We start from the raw sequence: 16,606 nt of genomic DNA, 5'->3' as shown, positions 1-16,606 counted from the left end.
GGAGCTTATGGCTCTTGATTTGTTTTTCTTGCCTCCATCTCCCTCCACCCCTCCCACCCCGCTCTCTCTCCTCGTCCCTCTTCCCCCGAGGTACAGTAGGTGTGTGTGGTGGCTGGTGGGTGTTGGTGGTGGTGGTGGTGGTGGTGGTGTTAGTGGTTGGGAGGGAGGGGAGGACATCTCTAAAGCTCTCTCTCTATTGAACGTGACTCCTCCTACTGTCAAGAATTTATTGCAAAAGTACTGGAGGCTGCGACTCGGTGTGACACAGGCCTATTGTGGTCGATTCTGGTTTTGCTCACAGGCGCTGGAACGCACAGAAACAATCTCTGAAACCAGGCATGCGTGGCTGCAGGATCGCTGAGAGGACAGAGAACAAGGTGGTAAGGGAGGGAGCGTGGAGGGGTTATGTGTATTGAGTCAAAACTACTATGAAATCAATGGCCCTGCTTTTCGTTTTGCAGGAGTTGCTTACTCAGGCATTGAGGGACGAAGCCCATTAGCAGCGACACATGCTGTTCTTTTGAAAGGGAAAAAATAAAGCAGATAGATGAACAGTTGCATTTCCAAGAGTGGGCCAACTGCCTGAAATTAATTAATTAATTTGCTTGTAAATGCACATTGCTGTGATATCACTGGACCAAGGACTCTGCTTTCATCGCTATTTCGAGTGGTGGAAAAATTCTCCCTTTGTGCCTATTGAAACTACCTTCCTTTAAACCAACAAACACACTCCAGCACAAGTACACACACACTTGCACACACCAGATCAACAGAGGATAAAAAGCTCTGCTTATTAGCACCATCTGACATTTAGCGATGGAATTTTTTTTTTTTCCCGTGTTTCATTTCCCCCCTGATTAGAGTCTGTAAGTGCTCTTTATGAAGGCTTCTGGTTCACTGTCACACCTTCTTTCAAATTCAGGATTTGAGCCTGTAATCGCACAAACACAGATCAGACTCATAATGTATTTCACTAATCATCTCTGACTTAGTAATAGTTCTTCTTCTATCCCTCTATTCTGTTTACTCAGCTGTGATACACCAAAACAAATCTCTACAAGTATACATGCAGTACTGCTACTAGATGTTTTGTTCTCATTCTATGTATCAAACATTTTATATATAGTTTTGTATCATATTGTATCGTATCATATCATATCACATTGTATTGTATCCTATCCTATCCTCTCCTCTCCTATCCTATCCTATTTAATCTTATCTTATCTAGTAGAGTTTGTTCTCTCCTTTCTATCTCTCTTCTTTCCTTTGCAAACACGACCCAGATCAATTCTGCCACTTACATGAGCAGCATGTTTCATAATCTAAGCAATGTGACAACAATGACGGGGCCTTCAGGAGCACGAGCACGTCCCCATCTATAATGCTGCACGATGTCTGCACGGCTACAGCGGTAACACCCACGTCCCAACACTCTGCACGGCAATCGCACACTGATGAGAGATTACACATCCAAACGAGTGTGTAATCTCAAAGGCGCTGGTTATTAAAAAATGTCCTAATCTGTCAAACAAGGCACACGTTCCAATGGGGACGTGCATTGCCGCGCTGAAGACGGCCATTAAGGCATGATTTCCAAGTGATGCAGAGGTTAAGGCGTCAGAGGAAGCAGGGGATCGATCACGAATCACATCCATCCAGTTGCAGCAGAGAACCCAGTGGAGTCAATCAGTGCAGTTCCAGCGGACACATTATGCACTTGATAGATAATTACACTTCAGCTCATTTTGTTTGCGAGCTACAGTAAGAGCTCTTTATGCTCCTGTCACCCCGCTCTCCCCTGCCTCCTATTCAAATTGTATGCAGCAGTTTGTGCGGCTCCTAATATTGCAGCTCTCTCACTGGGCCACATCGAGGGCCTGGCTGTTCCCGGGTAGCTTTTATGTTAATGAGGGCATATGTGGGAATATTACGACTTTGCTCATCTTCTCGTCTGTCGGCCAGCTCTCCCCCAGGTAACCGTTTCTTTAAAAGGTGAAATGTTTTTTTTTAGCCCCCCCATTTGCAACACTTAAATACCCTGTTGAGGCCACAGCTGTGTCAGTGAGATGAATTATATCATCGTTTTACTGTCACCGCCGCCAGTATTAAATTTGTCCTTTCCCTGGTGAATCTAAAGGATTGTGTGTAATTAGCAGCAGTGTTAATTAAAGAGGTGGGAAAAGGTTGAGGATTTTCTTTGAGAGTGGATTCTGTGAGAACAGGTGTCTGTTGAAGTGGCTGCTTCATGGTCAGAGTTTGCCGCAAACCCTTTTATTTTAATGCATTTGAGGTTATAGAAATTGGAAAAGTTGATTACATAACACACTTAACTAAAGGAGTGCACTCCTGCCTTTAATATACGATGCTCTTAAGCTACATGATGTCCTAGAACTTTACATATCTCCCTCCAAACCGTGGCTATGCAGGCTGTTATTCTGTTAAAAGCCTCATTGTACAGATGGAAGAATGGTGCTGGGGGCGTTTAGTATGTCTGATAAACACTTTAGTCGCCAAACAAGATATCTTCAAAACTATCTGATGGATTATTGCAACAAATTTTGCAACTCTTTGATCTCAGAGTGTTTGTGCTCCCAACCTTAACATCTTAGTGGGGGCAAGAATATGTTTTGGTGGCCCCTGCATGAATGCATCCAAGGAATATCACGGAAAAATGAATTTGAAAGGTCTACAGTATGTTGCTTTATTCATTAGTAGAAGAACAAGTCAAACTCTTATGGAAGCTGATATTAATGGTCCCCAGAGGATTAATCCAGTGTTCATGATAAATATAGGACCTTTCAACAAGAGCCACCATCAGGGAAGTATTTCCTTTTGAACACAGAGTGAAAACTTTACATTACATTTCATTTAGCTGACGCTACTTACAATGACTTACAATCACGTTCTTTCTCTCTAGCGCCACCTCTGGGTCAAACTATCAAGAGATCGTCAGACTTCCAAAAAGTTTGTCATGGATAGCCATGGTCCTCATGGAAAGAATGTCCTCCTCTGAGCTTTTATAAATAATACAGTGAGGTCAAAATATCCACAAATAGCACAACAGACAGCACTACATCATACTGGGCACATTCATGCTTCCCAGAGGATAAACTCTTTAAGATATTTCATGAGCTTTACTCTGGCACCACCCGCAGGGAACAATCCAAACCACATTCCTGTTTTCAGGGGATAAACTCAGTTTACTTTAATGATCCTGCAGTTTTTTTCTTCTATATCTTCAAGGCAAATCTTAAGAATCTTTATTTATATATAATTGAACATGCAAACTGTCCGATATTATCACTTTTTGTATAACTGTAGCAACACATTACACCACAGACAGCTAGAAAATTGGTAATAAACTCATGCCAGAAACATTTACTTATGAGTATTGATTTATACATGTTGTTTAATTGATGTGTTTATCCCATCACCTTTCTTAACTGCACCGATCCTGTTTGATAAGAAAGCTGTGACTCGGGGGGGCTGCTGCAGCGTAACACAACGCACACACCACGTGCAGAGGTTCTCAGCTGTCAGGCAGAAGACACCAGCTTTGTCTAGATTTCAAAAAGGGGGCATGTAGTACAGCAGCTGCTCTGAGAGGTGTGTCCTGTGACCATGCAGCCGTTGAATCTTTGTCTAGATCCATTTTCTTCAGGGGTCATTAATAGGGTGACGTCATCGTCACTAGGCAACACGTGGGACCTTTCAGACATATATTGCATATATTACACTGAGGAAGACAAGGGGCTCATATAGCAATGGCACTCATTAGGGTAGTGTGTGTATTCATAGTGAGTGCACTGTACTTAAGTTCATTTCTGTGTCTGTTCTCTGCACGTAAATGTACTAAACATCAGACTAATGCAGTAAAGAGACAGAAATCATTCACTTCCGACAGGAGACTTGAAAAGTTACGGTTTCTACGTGAATTTATCATTTTCATTTATTTTTTTCCGCAATTAACTTAACATGTATTTACAGAAGAAGATAGGATGATGAGTTGTTGACACAGAAACACACCTGCCTGCTCCGGCTGTGCGGTCGTTCAACGTTTGATGTGGCCATCAAACACCAGGACAGGCAATAACCAGTGGACATTAATGAGTCGTGAAGATAAAGGGGAGGTGAGGACTCGTTTGGTGGGTTAGCATCGGCCTCTTGCACTAAATTGAGCACAATACTCAAACAATCCTAATTTTATCTACATCCATTAATTAGCATTTTTACTTCCGTTTATCTGCATTTGTTTGTTTATTAGAAGATGATGCTAAAACTACTGAGGCGATTTCCATAAAATATTGTGGAGGGGTGTGGCAAAGACCCAATATAATAAAAAAAACATTAAATGTTGGTGCAGCTCCAGTTCAGGGGTTTTCGTTGCTTTCTCAGAAAATAATTCATGGATCTAGAAGTAAAACCAGGCCTGTTTAGGGGACGGATATTTATGAGTGTGTGCAATATAATGCAGATCAAAATATAAATCAGGATCTAGTGAATTTAAATGTGGCTTCGTGTGGGGGGCTTCTGGGCATTGGCGGAGGTTTGAACTCATTCTAGTTGGCTCTCACATAAATCAAAGTGCATTATGGATAGAAATGACACTTGAAGATCACATTTCTACCCTGTGCTCATTTTCTGTCCGCAGATCATCTCTGCTATCACTTTATCGAGTAGTTCTTCAGAGCATGACATCAGTTTCGGTGCCGTTCGATTGTGTAATCTGTCCTGGCAGCACATCGTGATTCGAGACAACAACTACGCAATCAGACAGAAAAACAAGCTCATTAGAGGTCTCCCCTAGACTGCAGGATGACACGCACTCTGTCAGTCCCCACACCGCCGTCTCCACAGTGACACACTTGTGTAATTAAGACACACAGGGTGCTAGGGAACGCTGCTTTTCCCCAGCTAAACACTCATTAGAGGCTCCTTTAAGGGTAATGTTACCCTGTGTGGCAAACCTGAGGGAAATGAGCTGACAAAACACAAACTGTCATCTGAAACCTGCTGCGGCGAGACCCTGAAGAAGACCAGGGGAAGAGAGTGTCAAGCTGTACGGTGCACAAGTTCAGCTAATGGTTTTTTGCAACAGCACAGTTCCACATCAAAGCGGCGAAAGCAGCTGTGTGAGAGTCGGGTCAGCAGGGCCAACAAATGAAAATCTTCTTGATTGGAACCGAGCGTCACACACGACCCAGACCTCCACCGCCCAGCAGACCAAGGCATCTAATCACTGTTGCTTTAAAATGTCTGAAAACTACACTATCCATGAAAATACACATGTTGTTGTAAGGAGACTCAACAGGGAGGGGGAGACCGTGCAGACCAGAAACAAAAACCAGTAAATTCCAATGAGACAACTCTGCAGCACATTGCAGATTCAAACTAGAGCCAATTATCTGTTCTAGCAGAGTTTCAAGCCAAAAAACATCAAATATATCCTGGCTCCTGCAGCTTGTGCAATGTGACAATTTGTTATAATGATTTATTATCTGAGCAAACAGTTCGCAGATTAATTGATATAAACCCAAATATAACCCACACTCAAGGGTTCAAGGGTTTCCCAAATCGCCTTATTTACAGTTCCTGATTTATATGTCATTTATTTTTTTCCACTCTGTAGGTCGTCCTCCTGTTGTGAGGCACAGATGTACAGATGAGATGTGAAGATGAAGGAATAGATGTAACACTTATTGTCAATATGAGGCACATATGGTGGATCCAGTGTCATCTTAAAGTGAAATCAATAACTTATGATATGTGTCACCGATGCATCACAGGTCAGTGCTTTGTTATGGATCGTTCTGTGTTTTACTTTTTGTAACCAGGCTCACAGCCTGGTTTTGGTTCTTGGTTCTGATAAAATGACATTTTCTTGTATTAACATGACATTGCTTTAATTCATTTTCCTACAGACAGAACATTTGAGAATAAATATTGAAATGATTTTGTCCATTTAAATTGAACAGTTTGATGTGTATTGACGCTCTGATTAAAACACACACGCAGAAACAAGCAAAAACCCATATGAATAAAGATTATTCAAAGTTTGACTTTCAACACACATTCTAATAGGCTTGTTCTATTATTACAATTTTAACGCGTTAATATTTCATGATTTGTTTCATTTATACAACATTATATATTCAACTACAGTGTCCAATTACAAAATAGATTTACAGCCCATTTGACAGATGATGCCTCTTCGTTTTTTAATGAAGCTTGTATCATCATCATAGAGTAGTAGATACATAACTCTACTACTGCACAGATATTAAGCACCTTTAACATTTGGTTGGTCAGACCCAACCTTTGGATTTGGAAGCAATGACAAGCATTTAGTCATTATTTTCTGAGACTTTATAGACTAAGAATAAGTCACTGATCAATCGAGAAGAACATTTCAAATTGATAGATAACACAAAATAAATAGTTGCATCCTTATTAAACGTGATTTCACAGGCCCACAGATTTTGTGAAACTTGTATGTCACTCCAGTCACACACACACAACCTGACTCCCATTTTTTCTCATCCACATGTGCTGTCTATTGAAATACAAGTTATAATAATATAAACTACTGCGGCTACTTTTTTGGCTCAGAAAACTTTCTGAATACCAGGTAATTCTTTCAACAGTAATATAATTATGATTGAAGGTCGTTTTTTATTTACACGTGCCTCTGACTGTGAGACAATTCCCATGGAGATCCAGCCCAACTGGTGAAGCTTTCTCAGAAACTGAAGGAGCCTTGACACTGTTTGAAATGGTCTTTCCATCTTGATTGCGGGCGTGTAAGTTCTCATTAAGCCGAGGACAAACTGTTCTCTGTAATCGCTAAACTTCTGAACAGCACCTGAACCGTCTGACACCGAAGGGCCCCCGCCAGCAGGAGCTGATCAGAAGGTACAGCGTATATGTCTGTGCTTTGTTCCCCAGGAGAGAGCCTGTGAGTGCACAGACTGCTCAAGACACATGAGCATCACCGGGGACGAGGGAGGAAACTCACCAGGAGTCTATACTGTCATAGGGTCATGGAAACGCCACAGTACGGCTGGTATTTTTGGAGTCAGCCGGGGAGAAGTCTTTCCTCTGGGACACATAAGCAGGGACTTGGAACTATAGACTTAACTGAAGATAAACAGGATGAACTGAGGAAAGCACTGAGTTACACAAAGGACACACTGTAAGAAGACATTAGATACGTTTAAGGGGTCAAAATGTTCCATATAAAACACTAGTTATAAGGCACCACTGGGAAATTAGATTCACCGAAGTATAAAACTGTGAATCGCCCACGAGCAACTGTTCAAAATTGAAGTTTCACATGTTTATTGGTATTTTTGGCCAGGTAAAAAGACCAGTTGCAGTTGAACCAGCAGTTGAGTGAGGCTTTTTCTAGCTCTTGCCGATTCTGTAAAAATACCACTGTAAAAAAAAGAGAAAGAAAAGAGAGTTCTGCAGTTTCCCATCAATGAAGGGGTTTGTTTGTGTTGTTTCTGTGGCAGCGACACCTCAGACATCAAACAGATGCTTTGGTAGTGGAGATATGTTGCATTGAGCTTCAAAGAGCCCGGGATTCATTCAGTGAATACATTTCCACCAGCGTGTTCCCAGTGATCCTCTGAAGTGACCAGTTGCTCTCATGTTCGCATGAATCCACAGCCTGAGATGTGCAGTGGGAAGTAGCACAGTGGAAACCATTTCATGTTCCCAAAACACAGTCAAGTAAAATCTTAATATCTTACAACTTATAATCCATAACCAAATCTATAAAGCCTTAATTTATTATTCATATTTATATTATTATATTAACTCTTTAAAGGCAACGATTGTTATGACTTTCAAACACTTCATAACGGCTGCCTTGATTTTGAAGGCAACTCTAGATACATTTAGTCAGCTACTGTAATTAAGTACATGTTCTATATCTCTTTACTTTCTTTGAGTACTCCCATAAATGCTTTACTTTACTTAATACTTTTCAGAGGCTTTTGACTTGCTTCAATAAACACTATTTCACAGTTTAAGTTACTAGTCAAAATAAGAATAAGCCAAAAACACATTATATTTGATACATATTGAGCTACACCAGCTGTACAAGAAGTCCCTGAATGTAATATTAGGGAATGATCCGACAATTTACCCTTCTTACTAAAGAGGACTTTAACTTGTACTTTCTCTTGTAATAGAGTATTTCTTCTTATTCCTAAACGTGCAGTCAACTCATGACTAACAAACCTCTGCACATCTTTTGCATTTTAATTGAAAAAATGTGAAACAACTGATACACACACGGTGTAATAACTATCCACACACACACTCCTCACAGTCAAAGTCACCACTTCCTTTAAAACGAAGGTCACACTGCACCTTTGAATTTTATTGTAAGCTTACCTTGCTTTTATTTGTATGGGGTTGACCCTGTGTGACAAATAGAACTTGAAACTTGAAACTAGAGTATTGAGTAAGTTTCCACTTGCTAACTTTACTATCCACAGATCCCGGCTGTGAAGGTGTGAACTTTTCTGACATGACTGTGAACAGACTCTCCATCCAGGCCCGAGCAGCAACTCACCGCCCTGTGGAGCCTCCGCACTTCTCTTCCTCGGGGTCTGCTTTGCTCCTTCGCCGTCCTGTCTGCTCAGCACCTCGGACAGCGACGTGCGGGAGCTCTGCCTTCCGACCTGGATGGCCACGTTGAACCGGGCATTCCTCTTCCGGGCCCGGTCCGTCTCCGGGGCGGACTGGCTCCTCTCCGGGTCGGGGTTCTCCGGCTGCGAGCCCACCTTCACCAGCGCGTTCCTCGTCCTCGTCAGGGCCGAAGTCACGGAGCCCATCGCCGCAGAGAAAGTGGTATACCCTCAGCGTGAATCTGCTCCCGTGGGTTCAGCTCTCATTTCCACTCAAAACCTGTTGGAACTTGACTCCATTTGTTTAAAAAGAAATAAAAAAACGGATGCTCTCCTGTCATTCACACGCACGGAGCTCGACTCCACTTCCAGCTGCGGTGACCATGGTTCGATGGAAGCGCACAAACTGAAAGTTGAAGCGGATCATGCCGGCGTCTCCCTCGGTTTGTTTCCAGCGACAGACACGTCACATGGAGGAAGTTACACCTCGCTGATCTCTCGGGGCGAGGAGGCGACAACAAGCGGCTTCAATTAACCCGGTTTATTAAAACGAGCGGAAACTGATCTGAGTTCAAACCTGATGTTGAATCACAGCTGATGAAATATAATGTGTCCGGTCACCCTCCTGTGTGTCACCGACAGGGGGCGGTCAAGCACAGCAGGTTTCCTTCCGAGCTGCGAGAAGATGTTTTGTAGAAGTTTGAGCAAAGTTTCCTTTTTGTTTCGTTCTTTTTGTTTCAAATTGTTAAACATAATAACCAACTTTAAAATAATAATCACTTTATTTGTTCTACACCTATAGATTGCAAAGTGCTTTATAATAACAGCTTTATAGGAATGACTTTATTTGTATTGCATCTTGCATACAAGAAATGCAACAACTCAGTCTCACCTCAAGGCTCATGTAGTAGCTGTAAACTTAATATTTTATATATTTCTTGTTTATTTAATATTATTACTTTTTTTTATTGATTTCATGTTTTCCACCATTTGAATGTCGTCATTTCTATAAATTGTATTTGTGGAGCCTGATTCTGTGTACACCACACCTGCTGCATGATAGGATCCCTTCCATCTGTTGCTCGAAACAGTTTCCCACTTTCCTGTGATGAAATCTGTATCTGAGTGTGCCTAAGTATTATCAATAAAACAGAATTGACTTTAATCTTGCCCGTTATTTTGTTATTGCTGATAGTTTGGGAAAGTCCAGTTTGACGTCTCAATAGAGAGAAGTGGTTGAAAAATAATTGACAGGCTCCTTGATGATTGTATCATTTCAATATTATAATTAGCAATTTATTTTAAATCTTTTTTTCAAAATCATTACAGTAAAATGTGGAATATTTTTTAATAACTGAGAAAAATTAACAACTTAATTACTTACAAACAACCCACGTTTCCAGTTCAGGCCTTATGTAAAATGACAAAGATTAGCTTTTTTAATATGATGAGTTATTTTAGCTAATGCAACATCATTATGTGTTGTAAGGCATTATGAATTATTACACCATGCACAGTACTAAGTTTCAGTCTTAATGGTTTATTGCTTATCTTCAGGTGACATCTTCAGCATACAGGTTTCCTGGAGAGTGCATGCTATGTATTAATCAAAAATACTACTTTGGTTACAAAGAAAGATTTCTGCAGACCTCAGTGAGGGTTTCTATGTTGTGCTGATTTCACTATTGTGTCTGAACAAATGTGACAAGAGACTTTCAGCAGAGGAGAAAGCAAAATACAGTCTGTGTCGACTAACAGGCTCATCACATTTAAAGGCACTTTTCGAAGCGGTTCGCTCTTTGTGTGTCGTTTGCTTGCTCGTAGCTACGGTGAACTGTGTTTTCTTCGTACTGCTTCTGGTGGTGTTTCGCAAAGACAGAGTTGCTATCACTCCATGTCGTCGTGGTTCTGGGTCGACTCGTTGATGACCTGGAAAGAGATGCAGAGGGCAGGGAAACGGTCAGAGGCCAGAGTTGTCAGGAACGTGCTTCAGTGATTGAAAATCAATTCAAGTGGAACCCACCTGACCATCCCTGGTCTCAATGGTCTTAATGAGAACCTTCTTAGTTGTTATATTTTCGAAATGAGGTTTAGTATCAATCATTGTTTCTAAAAAAAAAAGAGAAAATTCTGTGTTAAAGTATCGTCTGGTTTATATTTATACTCCTGCAGTGAAATCAACATGCAGAAAGTAAGTGTACCTCTCAGGTTGAGAGAAGAGAAGTTCGGCAGGGGAGCAGAGATTCTGAAAATGGAGAAAGTGCAGTTAATCAACAGATGTGTTTATGTTGCATGTAATGAATGCTCGTATCTGTCAGATGGACATTGGAAATGTCAAATTTTCGAGGATACAAGGTGTCCACCCATCACCTGCTCTCCTCTCCTTCCAGCAGCTTCCTGTAGGTGGCGATCTCAATGTCCAGGGCCATCTTGACATTGAGGAGGTCCTGATACTCGCGGAGGTGACGGGCCATCTCGTCCTTCATGTTGTGAATGTCCTCCTCCAGGCGGCTGATGGTGTCCTGGTAGCCGTTTGTCTCCAGGGAGAAGTTCTCGTCCGTCTCCCTCATCTGGCGCTCCATGGACTCATTCTGGGACGGCAGCCAAGAAGGAACAATTCAACGCTCGGGCGGTGAAAATAACTCGATAAATAAAAATGCAAGGGTGAACTATTTTGATTTTGCGAATCCATGAGAATAAACTCTCCCTGAATATCTTTCGTTTTTGCTTTGTAATTATTCAACCTCATGCAGATTATTTTGTGGCCAGTTTTCCTCCAGCTACATAATATATATACTTGTTTATATAACATATAGATTTGGTACCATTATTGCCTTTAGGAATATGACCGTATACTCACAGTGCCTTTGAGGGAATCCACCTCACAAGTGAGTGACTGGACTTGGCGTCTGTAGTCATTGGACTCCTGCTTGGCCACCCTCAAAGCGTCATTGTTCCTGGCCGCAGCTTCGGTGAGGTCAGCAAACTGTCAATCGCGGGGACAAAGAGACAGACTGAGATGGATGGAGAGAGAGAGAGGGAGAGATGAAGAAGTCTACTGTTCAACAACTGATGAGTCAGGGGCTGAGGGAGAGTGAACGTGGCAGATAGCGTGAAACAAGGGAATTATTAAAGATGTGGCCAAAAAAGAGGCTCACGAACACGACGCTGCAGTTTGTGTGGTTGACGCAGTGTTGAGGAATCGATGCATTGACTGAAATACTGGAATACTGAGAAAGCTTTTAGGAGAAGAAGTAACAATTCTTGCATCTAAGTTACACCTGCACTAACCACACTGGGAAGTGGAAATACATGAACTTTGCCTGATTACTCATGTAACAGCCACAGAGTCAGTTGAAGCCTCGTTGCTGGCCACCAGACACATGTAAGACCAGTTTTCACTCACTTTTAACTCTTTATTTAGTCTCCACCAGGTCCAGAGGAAAAATATCTGCCTCTCTAGCTGTTAGACACTTCACTATGTTCACCAGATAGTTGTTAACTGTCTTCTCCGTCTCTCTTGTATGTATCTGATGTATGAAAACAGCTGCCTACTGAAGCCCAGAGCATAAGAACCGTGAGACAACGACAACTGTTAAGTCAAGAATTGTAGATGCTAAAATGCTCCATAGATCTGAGAGGAACAGCTCTATATATATATTTCCATGGTTCGATACTTTGTGGAAACTCCTAACCTTGGATTTGTACCACTCCTCAGACTCATGGATGTTTTTGGAGGCCAGGTTCTCGTACTGCAGACGCACGTCCCTCAGGGCAGCTGTCAGGTCAGGCTTGGCTATGTCCATGTCCACCTGCACATGCTGCTGCTGCTGGATCTGACTCTGCATCTCCAGCATCTCCTGCAATAGAATCAATAGTGTCTTTTATTGTGTACTTCACAATGACTTTACTGGCTCTATAAGAGAATCAGAGCAGTGGAGAAATCTGGTGCTTATGCACATTAACAAATGCTTATAATCATATTGGACAGTTTTTTTTAAACAGGCGTTTAAAACTAGCTGACATTGTTTTCCGCAGAAGACTGAGTCAGCTCATGCAACAAAACAAGGAGAGCTCACCTCGTCATGCAGCTTTTTGAGGAAGTTGATTTCCTCTTGGAGCGACTCCACCTTCCGCTCCAGGTCCAGTCTGGAGAGGGCAGCATTGTCCACATCCTGTGCCATGACACTGGGTCTTAATAAGGTGACTTGTGAAGGTGACATGAATTATAAATTACATGTTTGCTGACACGGAGGGGAAAAAAACACTCAGCAACCTTCACACAACGCTCACGTACACAGAATGGCCCACTGTGTTGTTGTGAGGCAAGGTCACAAGCACATGCATCCAATAAACATCAACTGCAGACACATGACATGTGCCACTGCAGATGGTTGTAACAGTTAACTACTTGTTTCCTGGAGGATTTACACACTACATCAGCTGTGAGACAGTACTCCATGTATACATCACAGGCAGATTGTCAATAGTGGAATGTATATTTACTAAAATACTGCAATTTTTTTGTATTTTAACTGCATACTACCTGTACTCCACTACATTTCATAGTGAATTATTTCACTTTATTTACCCCGTTAGATTTCTTAGCCCTTATTTAATCACTTCTTATTTAATTAGGGGGTAAAACATTTAAAAGCTATTACAAAAGTATACAGGGCGTTGTTATTAAATTACCCGGTAATGTATAAAGGACATAAAATTGAGACACTGACCAATTAAAATATCGACTGATGGCCATCGTCCAAGGCCACTTTTTGTTAATTATCTAGTAAATCAAACTTTATAACTTCATACTATATTTTAAATCTGTGGAAAAGGGTTGTGCAGAGTTCAGAGTGAGTGTTTCCATGTCCTGAGTTTGCTTTAGTGAAGGGGGGGGGGGGCTACTGTAGAGCACCAGAACCACACAGTCCTATCCAATCCAAGAAGCCCTTAATCCCATTTATTTTTTCCCAACTGCATTCCTAACCTAAAAAAATCTCTATTGGTTGTTCTGTTACAAACTCAGTTCTACAAGAGGCTTTAATTTTAATGTTATCATTTATATACCGTCCTTCAATTATTCCTAAAGCGTAAAATATTTAATTGGACTTTAAAAAGATCCTTTAAAATGTTTATCCCATTCCAGTCCATGTCTCCTGTGTACACACTCAGTGCGGTACACTCCCATGCTGCTGGGCTTTGTCCCAGAGTTGGCAGGCTGCTAATTGAGGTATCAGCAAATGAAGCAGCTTTGGCCCCGGCTGTAATGCCACAGACAAAGTGCGCTATTCAGCAGGGTTTCCCATACCGGCCCGGGGCTGGAGGAGTGACTGTCTGCCTGACTGAGAGAGAGCCCACTGCCGGGCCCTGCATTGTTGTTTGTGTGCCAGGACACAGGGACTTCCTTCCTGCTATTCTTACAGACAAGGACATGGTCTTGTAATGTGTGGATAACTTACTGCAGGCCTTGGAAAAGCAGCACATGTAATTTACTCCTAGCTACTTGTAAACTACTCAGAGCCCTACATTTTATGTAGCACCTTGTTTTTTCATATCTTTTTTCTCTTGTTTTGAGCCAGGAACCTCATGTGAAACTAATTGCGCGACTTATTATCAGCCACCATGAAACCTGCAGTGAGAGGAAACCATTTCTGACAAGTGGGTTTTTTGGGTCTTCTCGCTCTGATAACCACATTGGGTCCACATCATTGTTGTGCCTGTGCTCAGCTCATTCAGTGTGACCAGTCAGACTTAAAAAGATCTCCCTCTCACTGCCGGCCCGATTTAACTCCTCGGCCACAACTTGGCCTTTTGTACCAGGCCAAGGTCAGTTCTGCTCCACAGCTATTTTGGATCGCGGCTTGGATCTGCTGTTGTGCCATCAGAAGAGTGCATCCCTGTCTTTGCGGCTCCTGAGCGGTAATAAGATAAAGATTACAGATAAGAAGAAAAAGGGGCGGCTGCACTGCATAAGGCTCACGGTGATAATTAAGGTTTATCTAATCTCTTTGACATCACCTATCAACAATTTGAGGGGTTGTTTTACCAGGAACAGCAACTTCTGCTGGTTCAAACTAAAGCACATTCACATGTTTCATTCTAGGAATATAACACATGCAGAGTTTTGTCTAATGGGGAATGTTTCAGGGGCGGATCCAGGGGAACACTGGCCCCAGGTGAAATCGGATCGGCCCCTGTAGTGCCCCCAACAATGAATATACATATATAAATAAATAATTTTCAAAATATATCCAATGCTGTGGGGCTTTGCTCAGAGATATGAAGCTCCTTGTAAACATGATACAACTTAAATGTGCACCTTATTGAATCAGGAGTGGATGTTGGACATACTGGCCCTTGCGTGTGTAAATTGTTGCCCCTTTAATCCCCCCTCCTCGGGTTTAGAACAATTCTAGATCCGCCACTGGAGTGGTTTATTTAGGTGGAGCATACTGTACCTGTCTGAAGCTCTGCATGTTTGACTCTGCCTCCTCGCGCTGGCATATCTCATCATGCAACCTGGACAGACAAGAGCAGATATTTTATTTGAGCTTTCCATTAAAACAGTGCCATATAGTTTACGCATGTTAACCCATGCTGCAAAGGTTTTGCGCAGTGCCTGGCGAACATTTTTCCAGAGGCTCATTATCTTGCCTATATATGTCTATTATAACAGGTTTACATATACAGAAAAGTGGATTAATCTGAATTATAGATATACAACAGATATAGAAATCTGGAGTTTCTGGAACATCAGTGGATGACAGTAACAGCGCCACGCCTCCTACTTCTCTCTCAGGCTGTCGATGTCGTCCGCCAGGTTGTCCCGGTGCACCTCCACCCGGGCCCTCTCGTTGGTGAGCTGGTCCACCTGGCGCCGCAGCTCCCGCATCTCGTCCTCGTACAGATCCGCGACCCGGGACGTGCCTTTGCCGCGCAGCTGCTCCAGCTCCGCCAGCAGGATCTTGTTCTGCTGCTCCAAGAAGCGCACCTTGTCGATGTAGCTGGCGAAGCGGTCGTTGAGCGACTGCATCTGCGCCTTCTCGTTGGTGCGGTTCGCGAGGAAGTCGCTGTTGATGGCGTCGGTCAGGGAGAAGTCCAGGTTCTCGGAGGACAGCCGGGGCATGGCCGCGCTGCTCCGGAGCCGCTGCGTCTTCGTTGCGTAAACGGCCGGCGCGGAGGAGAGGCTGTAGGACACCCGGGAGGAGCGCACCGGGCTGGAGAACTGGCGGCTGGAGTAGCTCCTCGGCGCGACTCGCTCTCCGCCGAACATCTTCTTGTAGGAAGAGTGTCGGGATGATGTGAACGACATGTTGTTGGTGTTTGTTCAGACAGTCAATGCGCACAGCAGCGTCCGGTTCTTCTCTGGTTCTCGTCTGGTCCCTGCAGCATGAGCACAGTGCGCCTCGGAGGGCGTTCACCACAAGAGGACACGTTTATAGTCTCCTCCTTATGCTAATGGATCAGTGGTGACTTGACTGACACCTCGAGAATCCAATCACAACAGAGAAAACACACTTCTCCTTTCTTCTCTCGGGCCCAAAGAGACGGATCCTGGATTAACAACTGGGCCTGGTCCAGGCCGGGGTGGGCCAAAGATGCGTCCTCCCATCCAATCAAAAGTTTGTTTTTCTTATTTCAGCTAATACAAAAATACCCCTGATGGTGCCTACGCCGTTTCAAACTTCTGATTGGATGTGCAGCTGTTGGAGCAAAGCGTTTTACAAACTCCATCAGGGGGGTGTATAAATTACATAGATGCTGTTTATAGTTATATAAAAAGAGCAGACCTGAGAGTATACTGCTGCAAATTTGTTTCTGATCTCCTGTCTGTGGGATTTAAAGCACTAATCAAATGTAGAGATATGGCGTAACTCTTGTTGATGATATAATATGATATAACACCAATAGGGTTTGAGGTTAAAATGGCTACAAAACCAACACAATGATTAGTGAGCCTATTG

At 42.7% G+C, this 16,606-nt stretch overlaps 2 protein-coding genes across 2 annotated transcripts in view; both read right to left on the bottom strand.

Annotated features, from left to right (window-relative positions):
* Window positions 1–8,846, bottom strand: part of pde1cb (phosphodiesterase 1C, calmodulin-dependent b) — a 69,991-nt gene extending 61,145 nt beyond the window's left edge. Inside the window, exon 1 of the mRNA XM_053438953.1 lies at window positions 8,585–8,846. Coding sequence (XP_053294928.1) covers window positions 8,585–8,846 — 262 coding nt within the window. The remainder of the gene's footprint in view (window positions 1–8,584) is intronic.
* Window positions 8,847–10,161: 1,315 nt separating this feature from the next.
* LOC128455161 (vimentin A2) lies at window positions 10,162–16,041 on the bottom strand. The gene is made up of 9 exons (XM_053438837.1): window positions 15,431–16,041; window positions 15,101–15,161; window positions 12,719–12,814; window positions 12,335–12,499; window positions 11,500–11,625; window positions 11,010–11,230; window positions 10,841–10,884; window positions 10,663–10,748; window positions 10,162–10,568 (listed from the first exon to the last, which is right to left on the bottom strand). Exons 1-9 carry the CDS (start codon window positions 15,952–15,954, stop codon window positions 10,527–10,529), a joined length of 1,365 nt encoding a protein of 454 aa, XP_053294812.1. The 5' UTR covers window positions 15,955–16,041; the 3' UTR covers window positions 10,162–10,526.
* Between the last annotated feature and the right edge of the window lie 565 nt (window positions 16,042–16,606).

Source organism: Pleuronectes platessa, chromosome 13 (assembly GCF_947347685.1).
Source record: "Pleuronectes platessa chromosome 13, fPlePla1.1, whole genome shotgun sequence".
NCBI lineage: Eukaryota > Metazoa > Chordata > Actinopteri > Pleuronectiformes > Pleuronectidae > Pleuronectes > Pleuronectes platessa.
The sequence above is the reverse complement of the archived record's forward strand: the minus strand, read 5'-3'. Positions and strand labels throughout refer to the sequence as shown.